Source organism: Somniosus microcephalus, chromosome 7 (genome assembly GCF_052327205.1).
Source record: "Somniosus microcephalus isolate GS21.2 chromosome 7, FLI_Smic_1.0, whole genome shotgun sequence".
Lineage (NCBI taxonomy): Eukaryota > Metazoa > Chordata > Chondrichthyes > Squaliformes > Somniosidae > Somniosus > Somniosus microcephalus.
The window spans coordinates 83,701,613-83,723,560 of NC_140993.1; the positions used below are offsets into that span (position 1 = coordinate 83,701,613).

A 21,948-nucleotide genomic window follows, 5' to 3' on the forward strand; every position below is an offset into this window, starting at 1 on the left:
ATCTGTTTGAATGGCAGAACAGGCTTGGGTGAGGGAGGGAACTGAATGACCTATTCCTGTGCCAATATTGCTATCAAAAGACTTTTACTGTGCACATGCATATTTTCAGCAAGTGTTTTATTTTACCTGCATGCTTACCCCTGATGCTTCTCCGTAGTGTTCTTAAAATGATCCCAGTTGCATGCTGAGGTGATACCTGAGTGGTGCTTGGCTGCATTGTGGTATTATGAATCTCTTGGGACCAATCTGGCTCCCAACTTATGGCTTCTGAGTCCTGAGAGAACTGTTAAGCAGATTGTGTCAGAACTTGTAGTGGATCCCGAATCTGAGTGCACACTGATCAGTGAGAGGGCAGACTTGTGGGCCGGAATTTTCTCAAGGGAGGCAGGTTGGGGGCGGGGGGCCTCCGAGGCGGCCTGCCAACTTTAATGGCAGTGCCTGATTTGAATGTGAGGCCTTGGATTCCCACCTGCAGCCAGCCAGCTTGAGAGGGGCCGATTGGGGGCTGGGGGTGGAAGGTATCTGGATCAGTGGTCGGGGGAGGGAGAGAATTGGGGGGGAAAGGGGGGGAGGGGTCAGTTGGGGGGGAGGGGTCGGCTGGGGATCGGGGGGGGGGGAGAAGTCGGCTGGGGATCGGGGGGGGGGGGGGGGGAGAAGTCGGCCGGGGATCGGGGGGGAGAGGTCGGCCAGAGATCGGTTGGCGGGGGGGGGGGGGGTAGAGAGGATCGGGGCTGACCACCGGAGGATCGTGGCTGGCCTCATCATCGTTGTGGGGGAGTGATCGGAAGCCTCGTAAGGGTGGGGGGGTCTTCGATCATGGGGGATGGGTATGGTCGGGACCCTGGATTCAGGAGGTAGGTATAAAAACAATTGCCTCCTGGATGCAGCAGTCCCCACCTCTTTAACTGCTGGGTTTCATGAATTGTGTGAAACCCGTCCACAGGCAGTTAAATTCAAAATGGACGGGGGGAAAAAAAAGGCTTCCAGCCTCATTAAATATTTGAATTGAGGTACCGCCCCCGGGAGTGGGTTGGTTGCCCGCCTCCCGCCCCCCCCTGGCAAAACCAGAAGTGGACGGGTTAGAGGCAGGATCAGGTCGGGAATTCCCTTTTTAACACTTTAACTGCCCCCACACTCCAAACCCACCCATTCTTTTAGGGGAAAATTCCGGCCATGGTATCAGTTGGATGCTGCAGACCCAGAGGGATGGCGCCTTGGATATCTTGGAAGCTGGTTGCCAACATTCTGTCCTAATGACTCCAAGGCCTGGAAGTCAGTGGTCAAAGCATATCCCGTGCAGCAGAACCACCCATGGTGCCAGGAAGTTGGTTGCTGCTGCCTTCCCCTGATAAGCCATCCTCCCCAACAATATCCAAAGCGGTATATCTGTTTGAGAGGGGGATGGCCACAGGGGACCCCTGCACTACCTGCCTGCACCTACTACTCTGCCTGGCGGTCACCCATTCCTTTCCTGCCTGTGCAGCCTTTACCTGCGGTGTGACCAACTGATTAAATGTGATATCCACAATGTCCTCAGCATTGCGAATGCTCCAATATGTGTCCATTCGCAGCTCCAGCGCCGCAATGCAGTCTGATAACTGCAGCTGGATACACTTCCCGCACACATGGTCATCAGGGACACAGGAAGTGTCCCTGATTTCCCACATAGTGCAGGAGGAGCATGCCACGGGGCCGAGCTTTGCTGCCATGACTTACCCTTTAATTAATTTAAATTAAATCAATACCACCAATTACACTACAATTAAACAATATACTCAAGGGCCCTTGTTTCCTAGCACTCCCCGCTACACAACAGAGACCGTAGAAACTATAACCACAAAATTAAGACCTTCTAAACTTTATAAACTATGAACCTTAACTGTCAAACTATGTGTTCCTGGTGCTGCCAGTTGCCACACGTTGAGATGTAATGTGTTGAATCCATAGCTATTGGCACTGAGAATAGGAATGACTCTGCCATGACAATGGCATCTGTCGCAGATCCTCCAAGATGGTTATCAATGTCTGATTTGAGTGAGATTCTCATTCTTTATTTTTAGAGCGGGTCCCCAGAGATCTCGGGCAACAGGCTTGAAAGCGAGGGGAATGATTTCAATGGCATACCTGTTCCCCACTGTCAGATCCCACTTTCAGCTTTGTCTCCTCTGGCACTTTAGGGGTAATGAATGCCACACCTTTAAAGAGACATGCAAGGGGAAGCTTCACTGGAAGCTTACCATGGTTGCTCTGGTAAGGTCGTTAAACTTCTTCCAGCACTGCAAAGGAGTTATGGAGTTCAAGGAAATGGCTACATCCTTCCACAACGTCCTTCCTGTTCTGTCTCCATAATAAGGGTGTGCAGCTCCAGCTTCCTGAGGTGTGCCACTCATTTCTTTTATCTGGCTATCATCCTTGTCACCCATGTTGCCTGCTTCCTCCAGTGCTGCCATTGTCCCTTTAAACAGCTGCAGGTTTTCTATTCTGCTGCTGTACCAGATTTCTGCCTCCCCACCAGATATTTTTTAACAGGAGCTATTGACAGAAATATTTAGAGTCATTGAAAAAGAGGATGGTACTAGAAGACTGGAGAGCAGCATATGTAGTTTTACTATAAAGGTAAATGGGGCAGTTTGTCTCCCATCAGTATGCGGGAAAGTTTGGAATCAATTAACAAGTAGTGGAATACTTGAAGAGATGTAAACTAATTGTTAAAAGTCAGCATGGATTTACAAAAAGGAAGTTATACCAGAGCATTTAATACAATGTTTTCGTAGAGTAATAAAATATATGGAGAATGGGGTGAGTGTAGTTTTGATATACTTGGCTTTTAGTAAAACTTTTAATAAGGTGCCTCATTAAAAGAAACTAGCTCAGGAAGTTAGCAGACATGGGGGTGAAATTCAGCTTTGGCAGGGGTGCAAAACAGACGGTAGCAGATTGGCCACCCATTATACACCCTGCCTGATTTTCCTTTCAGTGTTGGGGCTGGTACTCTTCAACATTTTCATAAATGATCTGGAAGAAATAAATGACTGGTAGTATCATTTTAAAGTTTGCAGATAACAACAAAAAGCAGGAGAGATTATATTGTGGAGGATGGCAATAGCTACAGGGGGCTTAGACTGTTTGGGGAGGACAATGGCAGATGCATTTTGATGTAGATAACTGAAAATAATGCACTTACAGATATAGAATATGCAATGAGATTGCAGAATTAATGGGGAAAATACTGGCCAAATCGGATCAGAAAAAGGATCGGAGAGTCATTTTGATAGACCCTTCAAGACATCAAGCTAATGTCTGGCTGTTGATTGAGGTTTTAATAAGGCTCAGGGGTGTAGATGATCAGTCAAGGCTGTTTGTATTGGAAGAAGACAGCAGAATAAGGGAGCAGTTGGACCTGAATTTTGTTCCATTGACGAGCTGTACCATCTGCTCCAAGGCCACCTGCAACCAACCTGCATGGATTATAGAATTGACACTCTCTGTGATGGGTAAAGTTACATAGAGTCTACAGCACAGAAATAGGCCATTTGGCCCAACTGGTCTATGCCTGTGTTTATGCTTCACATGCGCCTCCTCCCACCCCTCTTCATCTAACCCAATCCTTTCTCCTTCATGTGCTTATCTAGCTTCCCCTTAAATGCATCTATGTAATTCATCTCAACTACTCCCTGTGGTAGCATGTTCCACATTCTTACCACTCTTTGGGTAAAGAAGTTTCTCCTGAGTTACCTACATGCTCAACTTGTTTGGCTTAGCCTCCTTCCAGTCTAGCTAAGACAGCATCTGCTCTATCAGCAAATGTACTGCCTTTAAATGTATGGAAACAACTGACTGATTCATTGGCCAGCATAGCTAGAAATTTCATCTGTGAATGAGTAACAAGAGTGTGACAAGATTGTTGCCACATTACAACAGTGACTCCACTTCAAAGTACTTCATTGGCTGTAAAGCGCTTTGAGACGTCCGGTAGTTGTGAAAGGCGCTATATAAATGCAAGTCCTTTTTTTTCTTTTTACTTAAAGTACAGGTGGTCTTTGATGATGAACAGCTCCTGCTCCTCCTCTGCTACCACCACTTGCTCCGCCTCACCTGTGCCCTGTAAATCACTCGGTATTGCCACCTCAGGCTCACTAACCAATATTACAATGTTTTCTCCAAGGGAGACTTTCCAACAAAGCTCAAATTACAAAATATTAACTGTGTATGTTGTTTGTTGTGATAAATCCATGTTGTGAGACAAGGAACTCGAAGAGGCGAGGTATGAGGATTAAGACGAGTACTTTATTGAACGACTGCGAGATAACCAGGCAGGCCTGCTTCCAGGCATTGCACCTTTGCTGACCTCAGCAGGAAGCTAACCCCTGACCTTAGCAGCAGCATTGGCTACAGCACCACCTGGTGGATAACCTTAATCATAACATCCCAGATTACTATATCCCTCCCCCCCCTTAAGATTTCAGTATGAATTTCTTAACAAACAACCATCCTAAGGGTCACATAAGAAGTCTCCATTCACCATGTTCCATACTTGATGAATCTAACAGGTCAGTATCAATCTCTCTGGTGGCTTGCGAGTCCTTTGTGAACGTCTGACAGTAAAGTCCCTGCTTGTTTGTGGTGAAGCCACCAGCTGCTCCTGAACAGTGCTCGGAGTATCTGACTCTGCAACAATGGTTTCCTCTTGATGAATGGGTTCCTGTGGAATTGTCTCTGTCCCTGGTGGTGGCACCACAGATGCACTTGGATAACTGGGGGCAACCCTGTCCTCAGCCATTGCATCTGGAACCTTCATTTCAATTTCCCCTTGTCTGGTAAGTATCTGATCTGCATGTCTGCGTACTACCCTACCATCTCCCAACATGACCTTGTATGATACGGGACCGGTCATTGAGTCTATGAAGCCAGGAATCCACTTGGGCCCATAACTGAAATTCCTGGTAAGGACCGCATCTCCTTCTCCAAAACTTTGGCTCTTTGTTCTTTTGTCACGGTTCTCTTTTTGTTTGTTTTGTCTGTTTTCCATTTTCCTTTTTAGGTCTGGGTGGACAAGGTCAAGAGTGGAGCGTAGTCTACGACCTAATAACATCTCAGCAGGAGAGAGTCCTGTGGTGGATTGAGGTGTTATTCTGTAGCTGAACAGAACCCGTGCTTCTGCACTTTTTTTCATCATCTCTTTAAATGTTTATATGGCTCTCTCCGCAAGTCAATTTGAGGACGGATGATATGGGGCCGAGGTCACCTGCACTATGCCATTTTTTCTCAAGAACTCTTTTGCCTCTGTACTCACAAAACAAGTGGCATTGTCACTTACCACGATCTCCGGTAGCCCTTGATTACTGAAGCTCCGACGCAGGCAGTCTATAGTAGTAGTGGCGGAAGCAGAATTTACAGGATAAACATCCATCCGTTTGGAATGTGCATCAATGATTATGAGGAACATCTTCCCCATGAATGGACCCGCATAATCTAAGTGCAGTCTTCTCCATGGTTTATCTGGCCACTCCCAGGGGTGGAGAGGAGCCGCTGCCGGTGCCTGCCGGTGTTCCTGACAAGTGCTGCATGTCTTGACTAGATTTTCTATCTCCTCATCTAGCTTTGGCCACCACAAGTAACTCCTAGCCAAGGCTTTCATACGTGAGACCCCAGGATGACACTGATGTAGTTGCTCTAGGATAGACTGTCGTGCTGGCTGTGGAATAATCACTCGTGCTCCCCACAACACGCAACCATCCTGCACACTCAGCTCTGTTTTCCTGTGAAGTCAGCCCCTTCTGGATGCTGTGGCCATCCCCTCACCACATATTCTCGAACTCTAGACAGTACTGGATCTTTACCTGTCCATGTTCTTACTTGCTCTGCAGTCACAAGTGCTGTGTCAGTGTCCTCCAACATCAAAACTCTGTCCTCTGGAGCTGCACGGATAGGTGTGCCTGGCAGTGGAAGATGGCTCAAGGCATCTGCGTTCCCATGGTACTTGCCCGCCTTGTAGACGATGACATACTCATATGCCCTCAACGTCACGGCCCACCTCTGGATCCGGGGTGACACCATCTGTGGAACTGCTTTCATTTCATTGAAAAGAGAGATAAGCGGTTTATGATCGGTGCATATGGTGAACTTCCTGCTATATATGTACTAGTGGAACCTCTGTAACCCAAACATTACTGCTAACCCCTCTTTGTCTAACTGGGAATAGTTTTTTTCTGCTGGTGTTAGAGTTCGGGACATAAACCCTATTGGTCTTTCAGTTCCATCTTCCATGCAGTGTGAAAGAACTGCCCCCACCCCGTAAGGTGAAGCATCACAAGAGAGAATGATGTCTTTCTCTGCATTGTAGTGAACCAGCACATCCGACGACAGCATCAGTTTCTTGGACTGTTCAAATGAAACCCCCTGCTCCTCTCCCCACTGCCACTGTGTCTCCTTGCGCAGTAGTTTGTGAAGAGGTGCTAACACAGTTGCCAAGTTTGGTAAAAACCTGTTCTAATAGTTCAGCAGTCCCAGGTAAGCTTTTAACTCAGCCACATTTGTAGGAGCAGGGGCGTCCTGCAGTGCTTGTACCTTCTCCTTGAGTGGATGGAGCCTGGTGGCGTCCACTCTGTGTCCCAGGAATACTGCCTCATTCCCCAGGAAAGTGCACTTACTCCTCTTGAGCCGGAACCCTGCCCTCTCCAATCTTTGTAGTACCTCTCTGAGTGCTCAGATGCTCCTGGTCGGTTCTTCCCGTCACCAGAATGTCATCCAGATAGATGGAAACATGTGGAATCCCTTGCAGTACACCTTCAATTGTCCTCTGGAAGATAGCTGGACTAGATAAGACACCAAACGGTAAGCGGTTATATGTAAACAAGCCCTTGTATGTATTTATGGTGACATACTTCTTTGATTCGTCATCCAGTGTAATCTGCACGTAGGCATGACTCATATCCAACTTTGTGAATTTCTTCCCTCCAGCCAGGTTTGCAAAGAGATCCTCTGTTTTGGGAATAGGATACTGCTCTAGTTTGGACACCCGATTGACTGTCAATTTATAGTCTCCACAGAGTCTTACCGAATTGTCCGGTTTTAAAACAGGTACTATGGGAGCTGCCCATTCCGAACATTTCACTGGCTCCAGTATGTTCTCTCTCAATAGACGGTCAAGCTCAGCCTCTACCTTTGGCTTCATGGCATAAGGCACAGGTCGTTGTTTAAAAAACCTTGGCGGTGCCTCCTTGTCTACATAAATCTTAGCTGGGGGGCCATTAAATGTGCCAAGTTCTTCCTTGAACACATTCTCATGTTCACTCAACACTTCTTGCAAAGTCAACTGTTTGCCTGCATCTATTTGATGTACTGCTCCCCAGTCTAATTTAAGTTCTTTTGTCCAGCCCCGACCTAACAGGTTTGGTCCGGTACCCGATACTATAACTACAGGTAGCTGTTCCACTGTGTCCCTGTGTTGCACAGTTACCTTAGCTGTACCTAATGTCGCTACTCGTTCACCTGTATATGTTTTAAGATGCAGGGAGCAAGGCTTTAACTCTGGAACTTTTGCACAGTTCCACAATTTTGAGTACTCTGCCTTGTTCATTATGGTCACGCCGCACCCTGTATCCACTTCAAAGTTCACCTTAGAGTCATTTACTGTCAGTTGCAATGTGATAGGAGCCACTTTTGGAATGTTCTCTAACATGCCATACATTATGAACATGTCCTCTTCTTCCTCAGCTTCCCCACTGATGTGGTGTGCTCCATGTTTTTTCACTTCTCTCCCTTGGTTTTGCTGTCCTCCCCTTTTGGTTTGGATTCCTCCACAGGTGATTTCGCCCTGCAAGCTCGTTTTATGTGTCCTTGTTTCCCACACTTGTAGCACTTTTCCTCCAGAAACCAACACTTCACAGTATTCCTCCCAAGTTTGTGCTTGAATATCAAAAGCGGAGACCGTTCCTACCGTGGCAGCCATGCTCTCTTCCAACTGGTAGCTAACTGCAGCTCGTGATTTTGTTGTTTAAACGTCCTGGCAGACTTCTCTTATTCAGGGTCCTGTTTTACCTCGTCGCCAAATGTGATAAATCCATGTAGTGAGACAAGGAACTCGAAGAGGCGAGGTATGAGGATTAAGACGAGTACTTTATTGAACGACTGCGAGACAACCAGGCAGGTCTGCTTCCAGGCATTGCACCTTTGCTGACCTCAGCAGGAAGCTAACCCCTGACCTTGACAGGAAGCAACCCCTGACCTTAGCAGCAGCATTGGCTACAGCACCACCTGGTGGATAACTTTAATCATAACATCCCAGATTACTATATCTGTGATTGAGTGTACGCCTGATAAGATAAGCATGATACTAGCCCGTAGCATTGGAGAGGCTGGTGCTTCATTTTCTCTTAGCTGCACAATGCATTACAGGTGACATTGTCCAGGGTGTCTTCCTTCAAGGGAGTCCAAGCCTTGTAATTTCTGAACCCTCATCATGTTTGCATTTGTGCCCTTGTATTAATTGCCATCTCGTGCAAGCAGAGAAGTAGTCTTGGCATGTAAGTTGAAGGAGCACATACAGTGACAGACATACAAAGATGTAACAACAGAAAATGCTGGAAAAACTCAGCAGGCCAGGCAACATCCGTGGAGAGAAATTAGAGTCGACGTTTCGGGTCTAACCCTTTTTCAAAACTGGAAAGGAAATGAAATAGATCGAAAGGCAGGGCTGTGAGAGAACAGAAGAAGTGAAGAGATATCAATATCGAGTTCAACAATTTCAGATCATAACCTCGGCCCCTATTACATTTTTACTTTTTTTATCCACCCCTTTGTTTTGGTTTTTCCCTCCCCCCCCCCCCCCCCCATTTCTTTTTTTTCTCTCTCCCACATGGCAGCTGTCTCTCATCCTGCCAGAACATTTCACACCTAATCTGAGCCGTCTTTTGTCTCCACTAGTCCTATCACCATCTCGTCTCGTTTTGAATACCTCTTAATGTCTCTTCACTTCTTTTGTTCTCTCGCAGCCCTGCCTTTCGATCTATTTCATTTCCTTTTCAGTTTTGAAAAAGGGTTAGACCCGAAACGTCGACTCTAATTTCTCTCCACGGATGTTGCCTGGCCTGCTGAGTTTTTCCAGCATTTTCTGTTATTTTGGATTTCCAGCATCTGCAGTATTTTGCTATCATACAAAGATGTAGCCCATGCAGGGTGCAATTACGTGACCATGGATCATGCAGCTAGGTTGTGTTACAGGGCTTTTATGTTTCAAACGTGAAGATGAGCGTGAACCAAAGCTTTTTACTATAATTTACAGCAGTAATTTGTGCTCTATGGATATGCTTCAATGAAAGAGGTGTAAAGGCTCAGCTTGAGCAAGCAGTAAATATGGAACAGGTTGCCAGGCAACACTATGTGGCATACATACATGAGCCATGTAGTAGTACAAGGAACTGTTTGGTGAGCTTAGCTTGAAAGCTTCCTTCGAATGTGCAGTCATCTGCATTTGTTTCCAGGTCACAGGTACTGTATGCAGCATTGTGCTTGACTGCCAAGCAAGCTGCCCTGCTGTTTTGAGAAGGATGACCTGAAATGGCAAACAGTGCTCGCATCCAGCTTATGCAGCAACATTTCCACTTCACCAGCAAACGCCTGTGAGGTGTGCTCTCAAACTTGAACATCTATACTATGACATCAGTGGCACAAGAGGTTTATGTGCTCTGTTTATACAGTTGCAGAATGCGCTGTATGTGTTTCAGAATTTTAAACACATTTTTCTTGTTTTTGGGTATGCTTACTTATAGTGTGCTGATTATGGAATGTTCATTTTCTAATTGGTTGTAGGTATTGCATGCGCTATTTCACTTGCTGTGACGGTGCTCTTTGCTTATCATTGTCATGCACATAAATTATGATTGTGTTTGTGTGCTCAAATTTGGGGAAAAAAACTTAATTGGATAATATAAATTTTATGTCTTGTCTCATGTTTGGAGAAAGTTACTGGGATTGATAGCTACATTCACTAAATATAAAATTTACATCTAGGTGGCATGGTGGTGCAGTGCAATTTTAATCTTGTCGGTTTTAATCGTCCAAATTCCTAACCTAAATATAATTGCAGGGAGCAAGTAAGCAAAGGTCAGGCCTTTCCCATAAAGAGAAATTCAGAGGGACTGTCATCTCTAGATTGCTTGTGTGCCATCTGACAACTTGCTTATAACAAGACTGGCTTAGATTGTGGAGTAGGTCACTTGATGACCAATAGGGTGCTGATGCCAGAAAAGATGAAGAAATTACAGTTCCCTCTTTTAATTGGTGACAAACTCACACAGTAGTTGAAGAAAATAATTAAATGTTTCTATACAAGGTATAAAATGTGCTTTTTATTTGGTGTTATATCCTGAGTGGTTATTATAGAGGTAATTTTACAAGCGAGCTTCACCTGCCAGGAATTGTGATTTTGTAAAATTAGTCCTTATGTATTCAGATTGTGGCAGTGAGGTAAAAAATGGAACAATGTTGCAATAGCTTACTGATGATGACACGGTACAGATGCAATATAAGCAGCTCTTTATTTCGGTTTCCTTTTAGATCGTCTGTTGGCAGTGCATTGCCTCGAAGGCGTTGCTGTGCATATGTTACTGTTGGAATGATATGTGTTTTCATTGGAGTTGGTTTAACTGTAAGTAGAACTTAATCAGGTTGAAGCACTTATATAAAAACAGTATTGATTCGCAAGACATTTATGTATTGTGTTTTTACTTCCTGATATTTGCATGTAATAACTTTTTCTGTCTTGTAAATGTATTCCCACTTACGCTTGGCACTATTTCTGTTTGTTCTAAACTTTAGGGCCCAGATTTTTGCAGTGGTAATGACGGTGAAACTGTCAGCCTTCGTCGTCATTACCGTCTGAAACTAACCTTAACTTCAGGATTCAGCGCATGCGCAGATAAGTACGGAATTCCTGAAGTTGCGGTCAGTTTTTCCCTGCTGCGCCACCGGTTGCGCTGTGGAACTCCCCATAGCCAGCAATCACTGAAATCACTTGAACTGATGAAAATGCCCCCTTTTCCGCGCTAATATCGCTGTTAAAAAACCCATAAAAAGTTAAGCCTTGTTCAATGAGGTGTAACTGGGTTTTTAAACGGCATTCTGAGCAATGTTCCTGCTAATTTTTTTGGCTGCGCGGCCCATTCACAGTTTCACGCATGTGCGAAATTTAACATCAGAAAATCTGGTCCCAGGCTGCAAGAGGGACCAGCAGAGAGCTGCGCAGTTGCTTCTGAGTGATGCTGCTGAAAAGTTCTGGCCCTGAAAAAATAACTTTATATTTATGGAATGCTAAATTTCTCCATTACGATGATAAATTATTAGATTTTTAAAATAAATATATTTTTTAAGTTTGATATTTCAGCTACTACCTTAAAACCCATGTGTATGTCCCAATCTTTATTTCGCTCATGGAAAATTTTAAAAAGTGAATGATAAAAGCTGCTTTTTATTTCCTGTTTGCTGTCTGAGAATTCCTCAATGTGATTGGCTGCTAAGCCAGCTTGATGACATCACTGCTGGTGGACGCTGGAGATCCCTTATAGACAGCGCTGTAATAAAATTAGCATCAAGAAAACTAAAGTTTTCGCCACAGAGATCTTTGTGGGCAGCTTAACCACTGACCGCAAATTCTGGGTCTTTATTTTCATTTTGCCTGTAGAAAGGAACGTACCTTTATAATCAGAATTAAATAGTCTAGGAATACTAGACATATATACAGCCTTTGTTGTGAGGGGAAGGCTTCTGGAAATTGTGGGGGTGGGGGAGATCGGATCACGGGGAGGGAAGAGATAAAGATCGCAGGCAGAGGGTTCTGAAGATTATGGCGGGGAAGGTGGGGGAAAGATCGGACCTTGTGCAGGCAGTTTACATTCTACCTATCCTATGGCTGTAATCTACTTATTTAATGGTCTGAGGGGAAAATTTGCAAAAGTTCTTTCCTGTCTCAAAGGTAATTTAGTAAAATTCTAGGAAGAATCATTTCAAAATGTTTATAGTATTGTAAATATCGTCATTCAATTCTTGCTCATGGATTTCCACAGTTGAAATGTTCTAAATCCCAACAGCATACATTCATGTTCAAGCCATTTCATTATTTCATAGATTTGTAACTAACTATTCAAAAAAAAGTGCATTTCTGCTTCAGATGCTTCTGGTTACATTTAGTGCATGGTTTGTTTAGTTTATATTCATACCTCTAATTTCACCTGATTTTACACAAATAACTTCTCCACATCTACCGAAGGGATCATCCTCATTTTTTTAAAACATGGAACATGTCCAAAGTGATGTGCATCTAGGTTTTTGTCGGTCAATCAAGCTAACCACTGAGTAATAAAACTAGATGTCATTGATAAACTTGCATAGCCGTAAGCATATTTGGTTCATCCAGTCCTGTTTGTAATCTGATACTGTACTTACAGCATAATCCATTATTTAGTTGCAATGACCTGCTTGTGTATACACTGTAAAGCAATGTCAAGTCACTGACAGTGGAAGAATAAAGAACATTGAAACATCACTAGTTGCAATCAAATATCCTATGGACCCATTATGTTTCATGTAATCAACCAGATGATGCCCCTATCTTCAATCTGCCTTCTAACAAGATACCTATCCTGTTTTTTTGTTAAAGGAGTTAATTAACACAATTTTAACTTTTTTTCCTGGGAGCCTGTTCCAAATATCCACCACTCTGAAAGAAGGACATTTCTTCTAATCTTAAGTATTGCTTCAGGCTTATTAATTTTCTACATAAACAGGTTATTTAACTTGAGCATAGAACTGAAAGACACATCTGTATTACCTACACCATTCAGAATTTAAAAAACCTGAATCACCACCTTTTTTTGTTGATCCAATGTAAACACATTGGTGGCAATTTTAACTAGTACCTAGTATTAACAGGGCAATAACGGCCTCAAAATGAAGTCAGTCACCTTACTATCCTGTTAGCCTTGATGATGCAGCTGGCGCTGTTTTAAAAGAAATCGACTGCAGGGCGCCCAAAGTGCCTGCATAATTCATGCAATAAGCTGCTTTTAATATGCCAATCAGGGTCCTAGGAGTGAAGGAGAACCGTCTCTGTATGGCTTAGGGTTGGTTGGACTTCTTGGCCTAGAAATTGGGCCGTGACAGTATTTGGGCATGTTGGGGAGGTAGTTTGTGCTCCCCATGCCTGAATGATGAGGCCCAAGGCTCTCCAGATATTGGGCCTTGCCCCTCAATTTAATCTTCCTGATGGAGAGCCCGCTGGTGATGAGCACTCCAAGTTTGGGCATCTGCTAGTGTCACAGCAGCCCTCTGGTAAGTGTTGTTGGGGATTGGGATGGGGGTCTGGGTCGGAGCAGAAGGGAGATCAGGGGTCTGGCCAGGAGCGACGGCGATGAGTGGGGTTGGGATCGGTGGTGATTGAGGGGTGGGGGTGTCGGGAGCGGTGGAGATTTGCGGGGCGGAGGGGGGGGGGGTGGGGGAGGTGGCGGTCAGGAGCGCTGACGTTGGGAGCAGCTCCTGCTCCACATTCAAGTAAGTTTCTTACCATTTTCATTGCAGGCAATCTCTCGGGCCAGTTTCCCTGCGTGAATGTGCAAAGGGCTTAATGTCTGCTTCAGGCGTGGGTAAGGGATCTCTCCCCATATTTTCCCTTACCCAATATGGCAGGCAGCATACCTGCAGCTGGAAATGTGTGCACATTTCCTGCCTCCCTGCCATATTGGGGCCTTAGTAATCCGAGCAGTGTCCCTTATGTGTGATTTCCTACTGAGGGAAGATCCTGATCAATAACCATCTCGTCGTTGGTATGCTCCTGCATGTGTCCTTTTCCTGCTTTTGTCATTGGGATGTAGAAGAAACTGATGTATAGATTTCCTTCTGGGTTAAAGGAGTCCTACCAGGCAAACCTTTATGCAGACAAATCTCTGCATTGATGTGTATTTTCCTGTCAGCTATGTGGCCTTGCTTACAACAGATAGCTCCTGGTTTCCTGTAATGGACTATGTTAAGTCTGTGTGTTATATTGAGAATTAATACATGATGCGCTATCAATTACTCATAAAAGACTGAGAGTTAGAAGAGTAACTGAAGGCTTTTATTAACAACAGAATGGAGGTCTGCCTCGAGTGGTCGACCGGTCCAGGATACAAGGGCTGGGGAGCAGTCACCTTTATACTAGGACCTGTGGGAGGAGTCAGCCGAGGCATGTCCAGGCATGTACACAGTGGAATACAAACAGGAATACAAACAGTGGTTTACCACATTCACCCCTTGTTTAAAATTGAGTCCGGCGGGGTGAAGTGTATTAAAAGTTAGTGTATTGGAGTCTCTCCGGAGGTCTTGTCTGCCGCTGTGATCGGCGTGGCGACGGCAGGGGTAGTGAAGCTTCCGGCGTCGAGTCCAGCGTAGGCTGTGGCACAGGCGTGTCGTCCTCGTAGATGTCGAGCGGGTCGCGGGGCCCAGGCCTGCCGTCTGCTGGGGCTGGATATCGGATCGTGGGGGGGGGTGGTAGTGGGTAGTGGGTTACTGTGGTCCCCGAGGGTGCAAGGTCTCTTATGGAGACTGTGTCCTCCCGCCCGTCCGGGTATGCGATGTAAGCATACTGGGGGTTGGCGTGGAGGAGGTCGACCCTCTCGACCAGGGGGTCCGTTTTATGGGTCCTCACGTGTCTTCTCAGTAGGACCGGCCCTGGGGACGTCAGCCATGGCGGTAGCGATGTCCCTGATGTGGACTTCCTTGGGAAGACAAACATTTTCTCATGAGGGGTGACGTTAGTGGCAGTGCAGAGCAGTGACCGAATAGAGTGGAGCGCATCGGGGAGCACATCCTGCCAGCGGGAGGTTGGAAGGCCCCTAGACTTTAAGGCTAGCAGGACGGCCTTCCAAACTGTCGCATTTTCTCTTTCCACCTGTCCGTTCCCCCGGGGGTTGTAACTGGTGGTCCTGCTTGTGGCAATACCCCTAGTTAGCAGGTACTGACGGAGTTCGTCGCTCATAAACGATGAGCCCCGGTCGCTATGGATATAGCTGGGGAAGCCGAACAGGGTGAAGAGGTTGTTCAGACATTTAATGACCGTGGCACTGGTCATGTCCGGGCAGGGGAAGGCGAACGGGAAACTGGAGTACTCATCAATAATATTGAGGAAGTACACATTGCGGTCGGAGGAGGGGAGAGGCCCTTTAAAATCAACGCTCAGGCGCTCGAAGGGGCGAGTGGCTTTTATCAGGTGGGCCCTGTCTGGTCTATAAAAGTGTGGTTTGCACTCAGCGCAGACTTGGCAGTTCCTGGTCATGGTCCTGACCTCCTCAATAGAGTAAGGCAGGTTGCGGGCCTTGATGAGGTGGAAGAACCTGGTGACCCCCGGGTGGCAGAGGTCATTGTGGAGGACCCGTAGTCTATCGATCTGCGCGCTGGCGCAGGTGCCACGCGATAGCGCATCCGGGGGTTCATTTAGCTTCCCTGGCCGGTACAAGATCTCGTAGTTGTAGGTGGAAAGTTCGATTCTCCACCTCAAGATCTTGTCATTTTTGATTTTGCCCCTCTGCTTGTTGTTAAACATAAAAGCAACTGAACGCTGGTCAGTGAGCAGGGTAAATCGTTTTCCGGCCAGGTAGTGCCTCCAATGACGCACAGCCTCCACAATCGCCTGGGCCTCCTTCTCAACAGCGGAGTGTCTGGTCTCCGGGCCTTGGAGGGTTCGTGAAAAGAAGGCCACGGGTCTCCCCGCCTGATTGAGGGTAGCGGCCAGGGCAAAGTCGGACGCGTCGCTTTCCACCTGGAAGGGGATGGATTCGTCCACTGCGTGCATGGTGGCTTTGGCAATGTCCTCCTTGATACGGTGGAAGGCTAAGCGGGCCTCTGCCGTCAAGGGAAAAGAGGTGGACTTGATCAGCGGACGGGCCTTGTCCGCATAGTAGGGGACCCACTGGGCGTAATAGGAGAAAAACCCTAGGCACCTCTTCAGGGCCTTGGGGCAGTGGAAGTTCCATAAGGGGACGCATCCGGTCGGGGTCGGGGCCGATGACTCCGTGTTCCACAACACAGCCAAGGATGGCGAGGCGGTTTGTGCGGAATATGCACTTCTCCTTGTTATATGTCAGGTTTAGGAGTTGGGCGGTGCGGAGGAATTTTTCGAGGTTTGCGTCATGGTCCTGCAAGTCACGGCCGCAGATGGTCACATTGTCCAGATATGGGAAAGTGGCCTGCAACGCATTTTGATCTACCATCCGGTCCATCTCCCTTTGGAAGACGGAGACCCCGTTGGTGACGCCAAAGGGAACCCTAAGGAAGTGATAGAGGCGGCCGTTTGCCTCAAAGGCAGTGTACTGGCGGTCCTCAGGGCGGATGGGGAGCTGGTGGTACGCTGATTTCAGGTCAATGGTCGAGAAGACGCGGTACTGCGCGATCTGGTTGACCATATCAGCTATACGGGGGAGTGGGTAGGCGTCCAGCAGGGTGTAGCGATTTATTGTCTGGCTGTAGTCGATGACCAGGCGCTGCTTCTCGCCGGTCTTAACGACCACAACCTGGGCTCGCCAGGGGCTGGTGCTGCCCTCAATAATCCCTTCTTTCAGGAGCCGCTCCACTTCGGTTTTAATGAAAACCCTGTCCCCGGCACTGTATCGCCTGCTCTTCGTGGCGATGGGCTTACAGTCGGGGGTGAGGTTAGCAAACAGTTGGGGGGGGGTGACTCTGAGTGTGGAGAGGTTGCACCTGGTGCGCGGCGGGCAGTTTGGAAGCTGCTGGCTGCGGACTGTGAGTGGGGGTAGGGGTCCACCGTACGCCATCGTAACACTTTTAAGGTGGCACTGAAAATCTAACCCCAGCAGGACGGCAGCGCAGAGGTCAGGCAGGACCAGAAGTTTAAAATGATCGTACACGGTCCCGTCTACTACGAGTGTCACCACGCAGTAGCCGCCGATGTCCGCCGACTGGGACTCGGAGGCCATAGAAATCCGCTGTTGCGCAGGCAGGACTGGGAGAGAGCAACGCCGCACCGTGTCGGGGTGGATGAAGCTCTCCGTGCTCCCAGAGTCAAAAAGGCAGATTGTATCGTGACCATTTACCTTAATGTCCATTGTGGAACTGGCCAGTTGGTGCGGTCTCGCTTGGTCCAGTGTAACGGATGCCAGCGTAGGGGTCGGTGTGTCGCTGCGGGTATCAGATGAGGCGGTGTCGGGGGCCTGCTGCGTCCCGGCTGTCGTCCAATATGGCGGCGTCCATGATCCCCATGTGGCTGGAGGCGTCCAAAATGGCTGCTGTACCGGTGATTCGCACACGGCCGGGGAGGTCCAAAATGGCGGCCCGCATGGCCCACACGCGGCGCTGCTGGGGTTCGGGGTGGCTTTGGCCCTGCAGACGCTAGCGTAGTGTCCCTTCTTCCTGCAGCCCGAGCAGATCGCGTTTTTCGCCGGGCAGCGCGCTCTGGGGTGTTTTGCCTGGCCACAGAAGTAGCATTTCTGGCCTTGGGGCACTGCTGTCTGGCCTTGGGACACTGCTGCGGTAGTTGGGCCGTTGTTGGGGTGTGGCTGGGGTGGCACGGCGCTATGAGGCGGTCCTACCGTGTCCCAGGCTGTCATTCCCCGCGGCGTCCACGGTGCAGAGGAGTAGGCATCCATGCCCTGGTAGGCTGCATCCAACGATAGTGCGAGTTCAGAGGCCTTGTTGAGGTCGAGGTTACTCTGCTCCAACAGTCGCTGTCGTGTGTAATTGGATCTGTGGCCCGCTACAAAAGCGTCCCGGATAAGTTCCTCTGTGTACACGGCGGCCTTTACATCCTTACAACCACAGGCCCGGCCAAGCACAGACAGTACCTGAAGGTATTCCACGGTCGATTCCCCAGGTTGTTGTTTACGACTCCCCAGGAGGTGCCTGGCGTACACTTCGTTCACTGGGCGCGTGTACTGGTCCTTGAGGAGCTTGATAGCATCCGCGTACGAGGTCGCGTCTTGGATGACCGAGTACACTCGGTGGTTCACTTTGGAGGTCAGGACATCCAGTTTGTCCTCGTCCGATTTGATTGCTTCGGAGGCGGTCAGGAATTTTTCGAAACACTTAAGCCAGTGAGTAAACTTGGTGGATGAGTCCGCCTCCCGATGATCTAAGTCCAGGCATGCTGGTGTGAGGATCTTCTCCATTATAAAAATGTTGTTAATAAAATTGATGTGCTATCAATTACTCATAAAAGACTGAGAGTTAGAAGAGTAACTGAAGGCTTTTATTAACAACAGAATGGAGGTCTGCCTCGAGTGGTCGACCGGTCCAGGATACAAGGGCTGGGGAGCAGTCACCTTTATACTAGGACCTGTGGGAGGAGTCAGCCGAGGCATGTCCAGGCATGTACACAGTGGAATACAAACAGGACAAACAGGAATACAAACAGTGGTTTACCACAATACACAGACCACAAGAGTAAAATTTAACAGGTCTTTACTAGTCGAAGGTCAGGGCGGAACTGCCCAATAAATCATTACACAGCACTTATATACCGGTGTGGTCACCACCGGTATTACAGTATACAGCAGCCAAGATAAAGTAGTGCAACCCTTAAAATAGTTCTCTTAAAGGTGGAACGGTTACATACACTACAGACTATCTGCTGACCAAAGGAGAGGCACTGCTGGCTGAGTCACTTATTTGTAATGTCCACACATACATGCCTTTTTATATTAAAAAAGTGCTAAGTCAAGAGATATTCCCTAGCTGTAAGAATCACCAGATTCAGGGATTGGCAGTACATCAGTAAGTTGGACTGAATATTGCCAGAAACACTGGAGGTCATTTTCACTTCTGGCGGTAGTGGATATAGTCAATGGAAAGGAAAAACAGGTGGGAGGTATCATGAGCATCCAATCTGCTACCATCAGTTTTCTGTCCCTGCTGAAAAAGAAATTTACCCCCATTACTTGTTTCAATATTTCATAAGGAGGATTCTTGCAATGACTTTCCCTGTGGCAGACAGCAGGGAGACTCCTCTGTAATTACCGCAATTGAACTTGTCACCTTTCTTGAAGATGGTCACGATTAAGGCATCTCTGAAATCCCCTGGCATGCTCTCCTCTTTCCAAATAAGAGAACTGAGTTCATGTATTCACGCCAGTAGTGCTTCTCCGCCATGTTTTAGCATCTCGGCGGGGATTCCATCTGGTCCTGAGGCCTTGTGGTTTTTCAGTTGTCGGATGGCCTTTTCAACCTCATGCTGGGCTGGAGTTGTGCTGAGGTGGTGGCGGGTAGCATGCTGCGGGATGGAGCTGAGGACACTCGCATCAAAGACAGAGTCTCGGTTAAGGAGATCTTCGAAGTGCTCCTTCCAGCGGACACTGACTGCCTCTCTGTCCTTGATGAGTACCTCTCCATTCTTGGCCCGCAGTGGGATAGGACCTTGGGTGCTTGGGCCGTAGGTGGTCTTGACTGTGCTAAAGAATCCACGCACATCGTGGTTGTCAGCTAGCTGCTGGATCTCCTGTGCTTTCTCCACCCACTATCTTCTTTAGGTCGCGAGTTTTTTGTTGGACCTTGGCCTTCAGGCGTCTGTAGAGCTGCTTTCTTGCTCTCGAGTTCTGTTGCTGTTTCCAGATCAGGAATGCCTTGTGCTTGCGGCTTATTAGCTCCTGGATCTCCTGGTCGTTCTCGCCGAACCAATCTTGGTGTTTCCTGGTCGAGTGACCGAGCGTCTCTTCACAGGTGCTGATTATGGAAGCCTTGAGTGCAGACCAGGCGCTGTGGACACTAGGGGGTCAATTTTAACTGAGCCGTGAGGCGGGCTTTGAGGCATGCGGGGGGTTAAAATCGCTAAAACTGGCGGGCGGGACCCCCCCACCGCCTGGTTCCTGACCCCGAGCCATTTTAACCCAGGCATGTCTGATGGTCCTGAATCAGTCCCGCCTCCAACAGGCGGGACTGGTCTTTAAGGCCCTTAATCACAATAATTGGCCTTTAACAGGCCCTTGCATTTTTAACCCTTTTCCCACGGAAAACACGCCTGGTGGCGATCACGCCTGTGAATCCTGGCGTGAGCACTATTGGCTTGCTGACTATCAGCTGCAGGTCAATCATTAAAGAGGAGATTTGATCAGTCATTTGCAGGTGGCAGGACTTTGTTGTTTCAGGCCTGGGGCAACTTTTACCAGGCTTAACCACACCTGTGGAAGGTTGGAGCCTCACACACATCTCCAGTGTGAATTCCTGGGAAACCCCTCTCGCCACCCTCACTCAGCACTTCCTCAGTGGAGGCATATGCCAGAAGCATGGGAGCCATTTTTCTCCTTCCCTTCTTGGCATTAGAGGAGCTCGAGCACCAGGCGCGGCAGCAGCAGAACCAGGAACAACAGCAACAGTAGCAGCAGCAGGAGTGACAAGCTGCTGCTCACCCACCTGTGGCAGCACAGGCCAGAAGGGGCCAGCGCATGGAAGCCCATCGGCGCAGGAGATACCCCCCAAACAGGGTCTACAGACACAGGGTCAGCTACCTCAACATGTCTGAGCAGCAGTGCCAAAGGCGGCTCCGACTTTCGCGACAGGTAGTGACTGACATCTGCGCAATGATACAGCAAGACCTGCTGCCCAGAGGACCAGGTCTACACTCGGCACTGAATGACTTGGATGGTAAGGAGACCTACATCAGAATGCTGTTCATAGACTACAGCTCAGCATTCAACACTATCGTCCCCAACAAAGCTGGCCACCAAACTCCAAACTCTTGGCCTGAACACTTCCCTCTGCAACTGGACCCTGGACTTCCTAACAAACAGACCCCAGTCTGTCAAATTAGGTAACCACACCTCCCCCCCCCCCCCCCCCCCCGACCCTGAACACGGGGGCCCCACAAGGATGTGTGCTGAGCCCCGCCTCTACTCCCTCTTCACCCACGACTGTGTGGCTGTTCATGGTTCCAACACCATCATCAAGTTTGCGGATGATACCACGGTAGTAGGCCAGATCACCAACAACGATGAGTCAGCCTACAGGGAGGAGGTCCAGCATCTCGTGAAGTGGTGCGCCGATAACAACCTGGCCCTTAACATCAAGAAAACCAAAGAAATCATTGTGGACTTCAGGAAGTCTAAAGGCGGAAGTCACACCCCCATCCACATCAATGGGGCTGTGGTGGAAAGGGTGGACAGCTTTAAGTTCCTCGGAGTCCACATCACGGAAGACCTCTCCTGGTCCCTCAATACCTCCTCTCTGGTGAAGATGGCCCAGCAGCGCCTATATTTCCTAAGGAGGCTGAAGGGATGTAACCTGTCACCCCTGATCCTCTCTAACTTTTACCGCTGCACAATAGAGAGCATCCTGACGAACTGTATCACAGTATGGTATGGCAGCTGTAGCTACTATGACCGGAAAGCCCTGCAGCGGGTAGTCAAAACTGCCCAACGCATTACCGGCACCCGGCTACCGACCATAGAGCACATATACCAGAAACGCTGTTTACGGAGGTCACGGTCCATCATCAAAGACCCTACCCACCCCAGCCACAGTCTGTTCGCCCTCCTGCCATCTGGGAGACGCTACAGATGCATTCGCACCCGTACGACCAGATTTAGGAACCGCTTCTTTCCCAGGGCTGTCATCCTACTGAACTCCACAAATAAACTCTAAAGCCTGCACATCTGCCAATACACTTTATTATGGTTATGTTAATGTATTACAAGCCAAATGTATGTTGAATGTTTAAATGTCTTAATCTAAATGTGTACACTCGGGAGCCGCAAGCCTACATTTCGTTGTACTGCACTTGTGCACTAACAATGACAATAAAAAGTTGATTTGAGGTGGACACTCCTTACCAGTGGCCATCAAAGTCAGCACCGCACTCAACTTTTTTGCCTCGGGCTCATTCCAGGGATTATGAGCAGACATCAGCGGCATCTCCCAGTCGGCCGCACACACTTGCATCACGCAGGTAACCGATGCCCTCTTTGCCCTCACGCACAA

General features: G+C 48.1%; 1 protein-coding gene across 1 annotated transcript in view; it reads left to right on the forward strand.

The window, feature by feature from the left end:
- pip4p2 (phosphatidylinositol-4,5-bisphosphate 4-phosphatase 2) overlaps nt 1-21,948 on the forward strand; it is a 99,208-nt gene that overhangs the window by 69,776 nt on the left and 7,484 nt on the right. Inside the window, exon 6 of the mRNA XM_085992690.1 lies at nt 10,558-10,648. Within this exon, the coding sequence (XP_085848816.1) occupies nt 10,558-10,648 (91 nt within the window). The remainder of the gene's footprint in view (nt 1-10,557; nt 10,649-21,948) is intronic.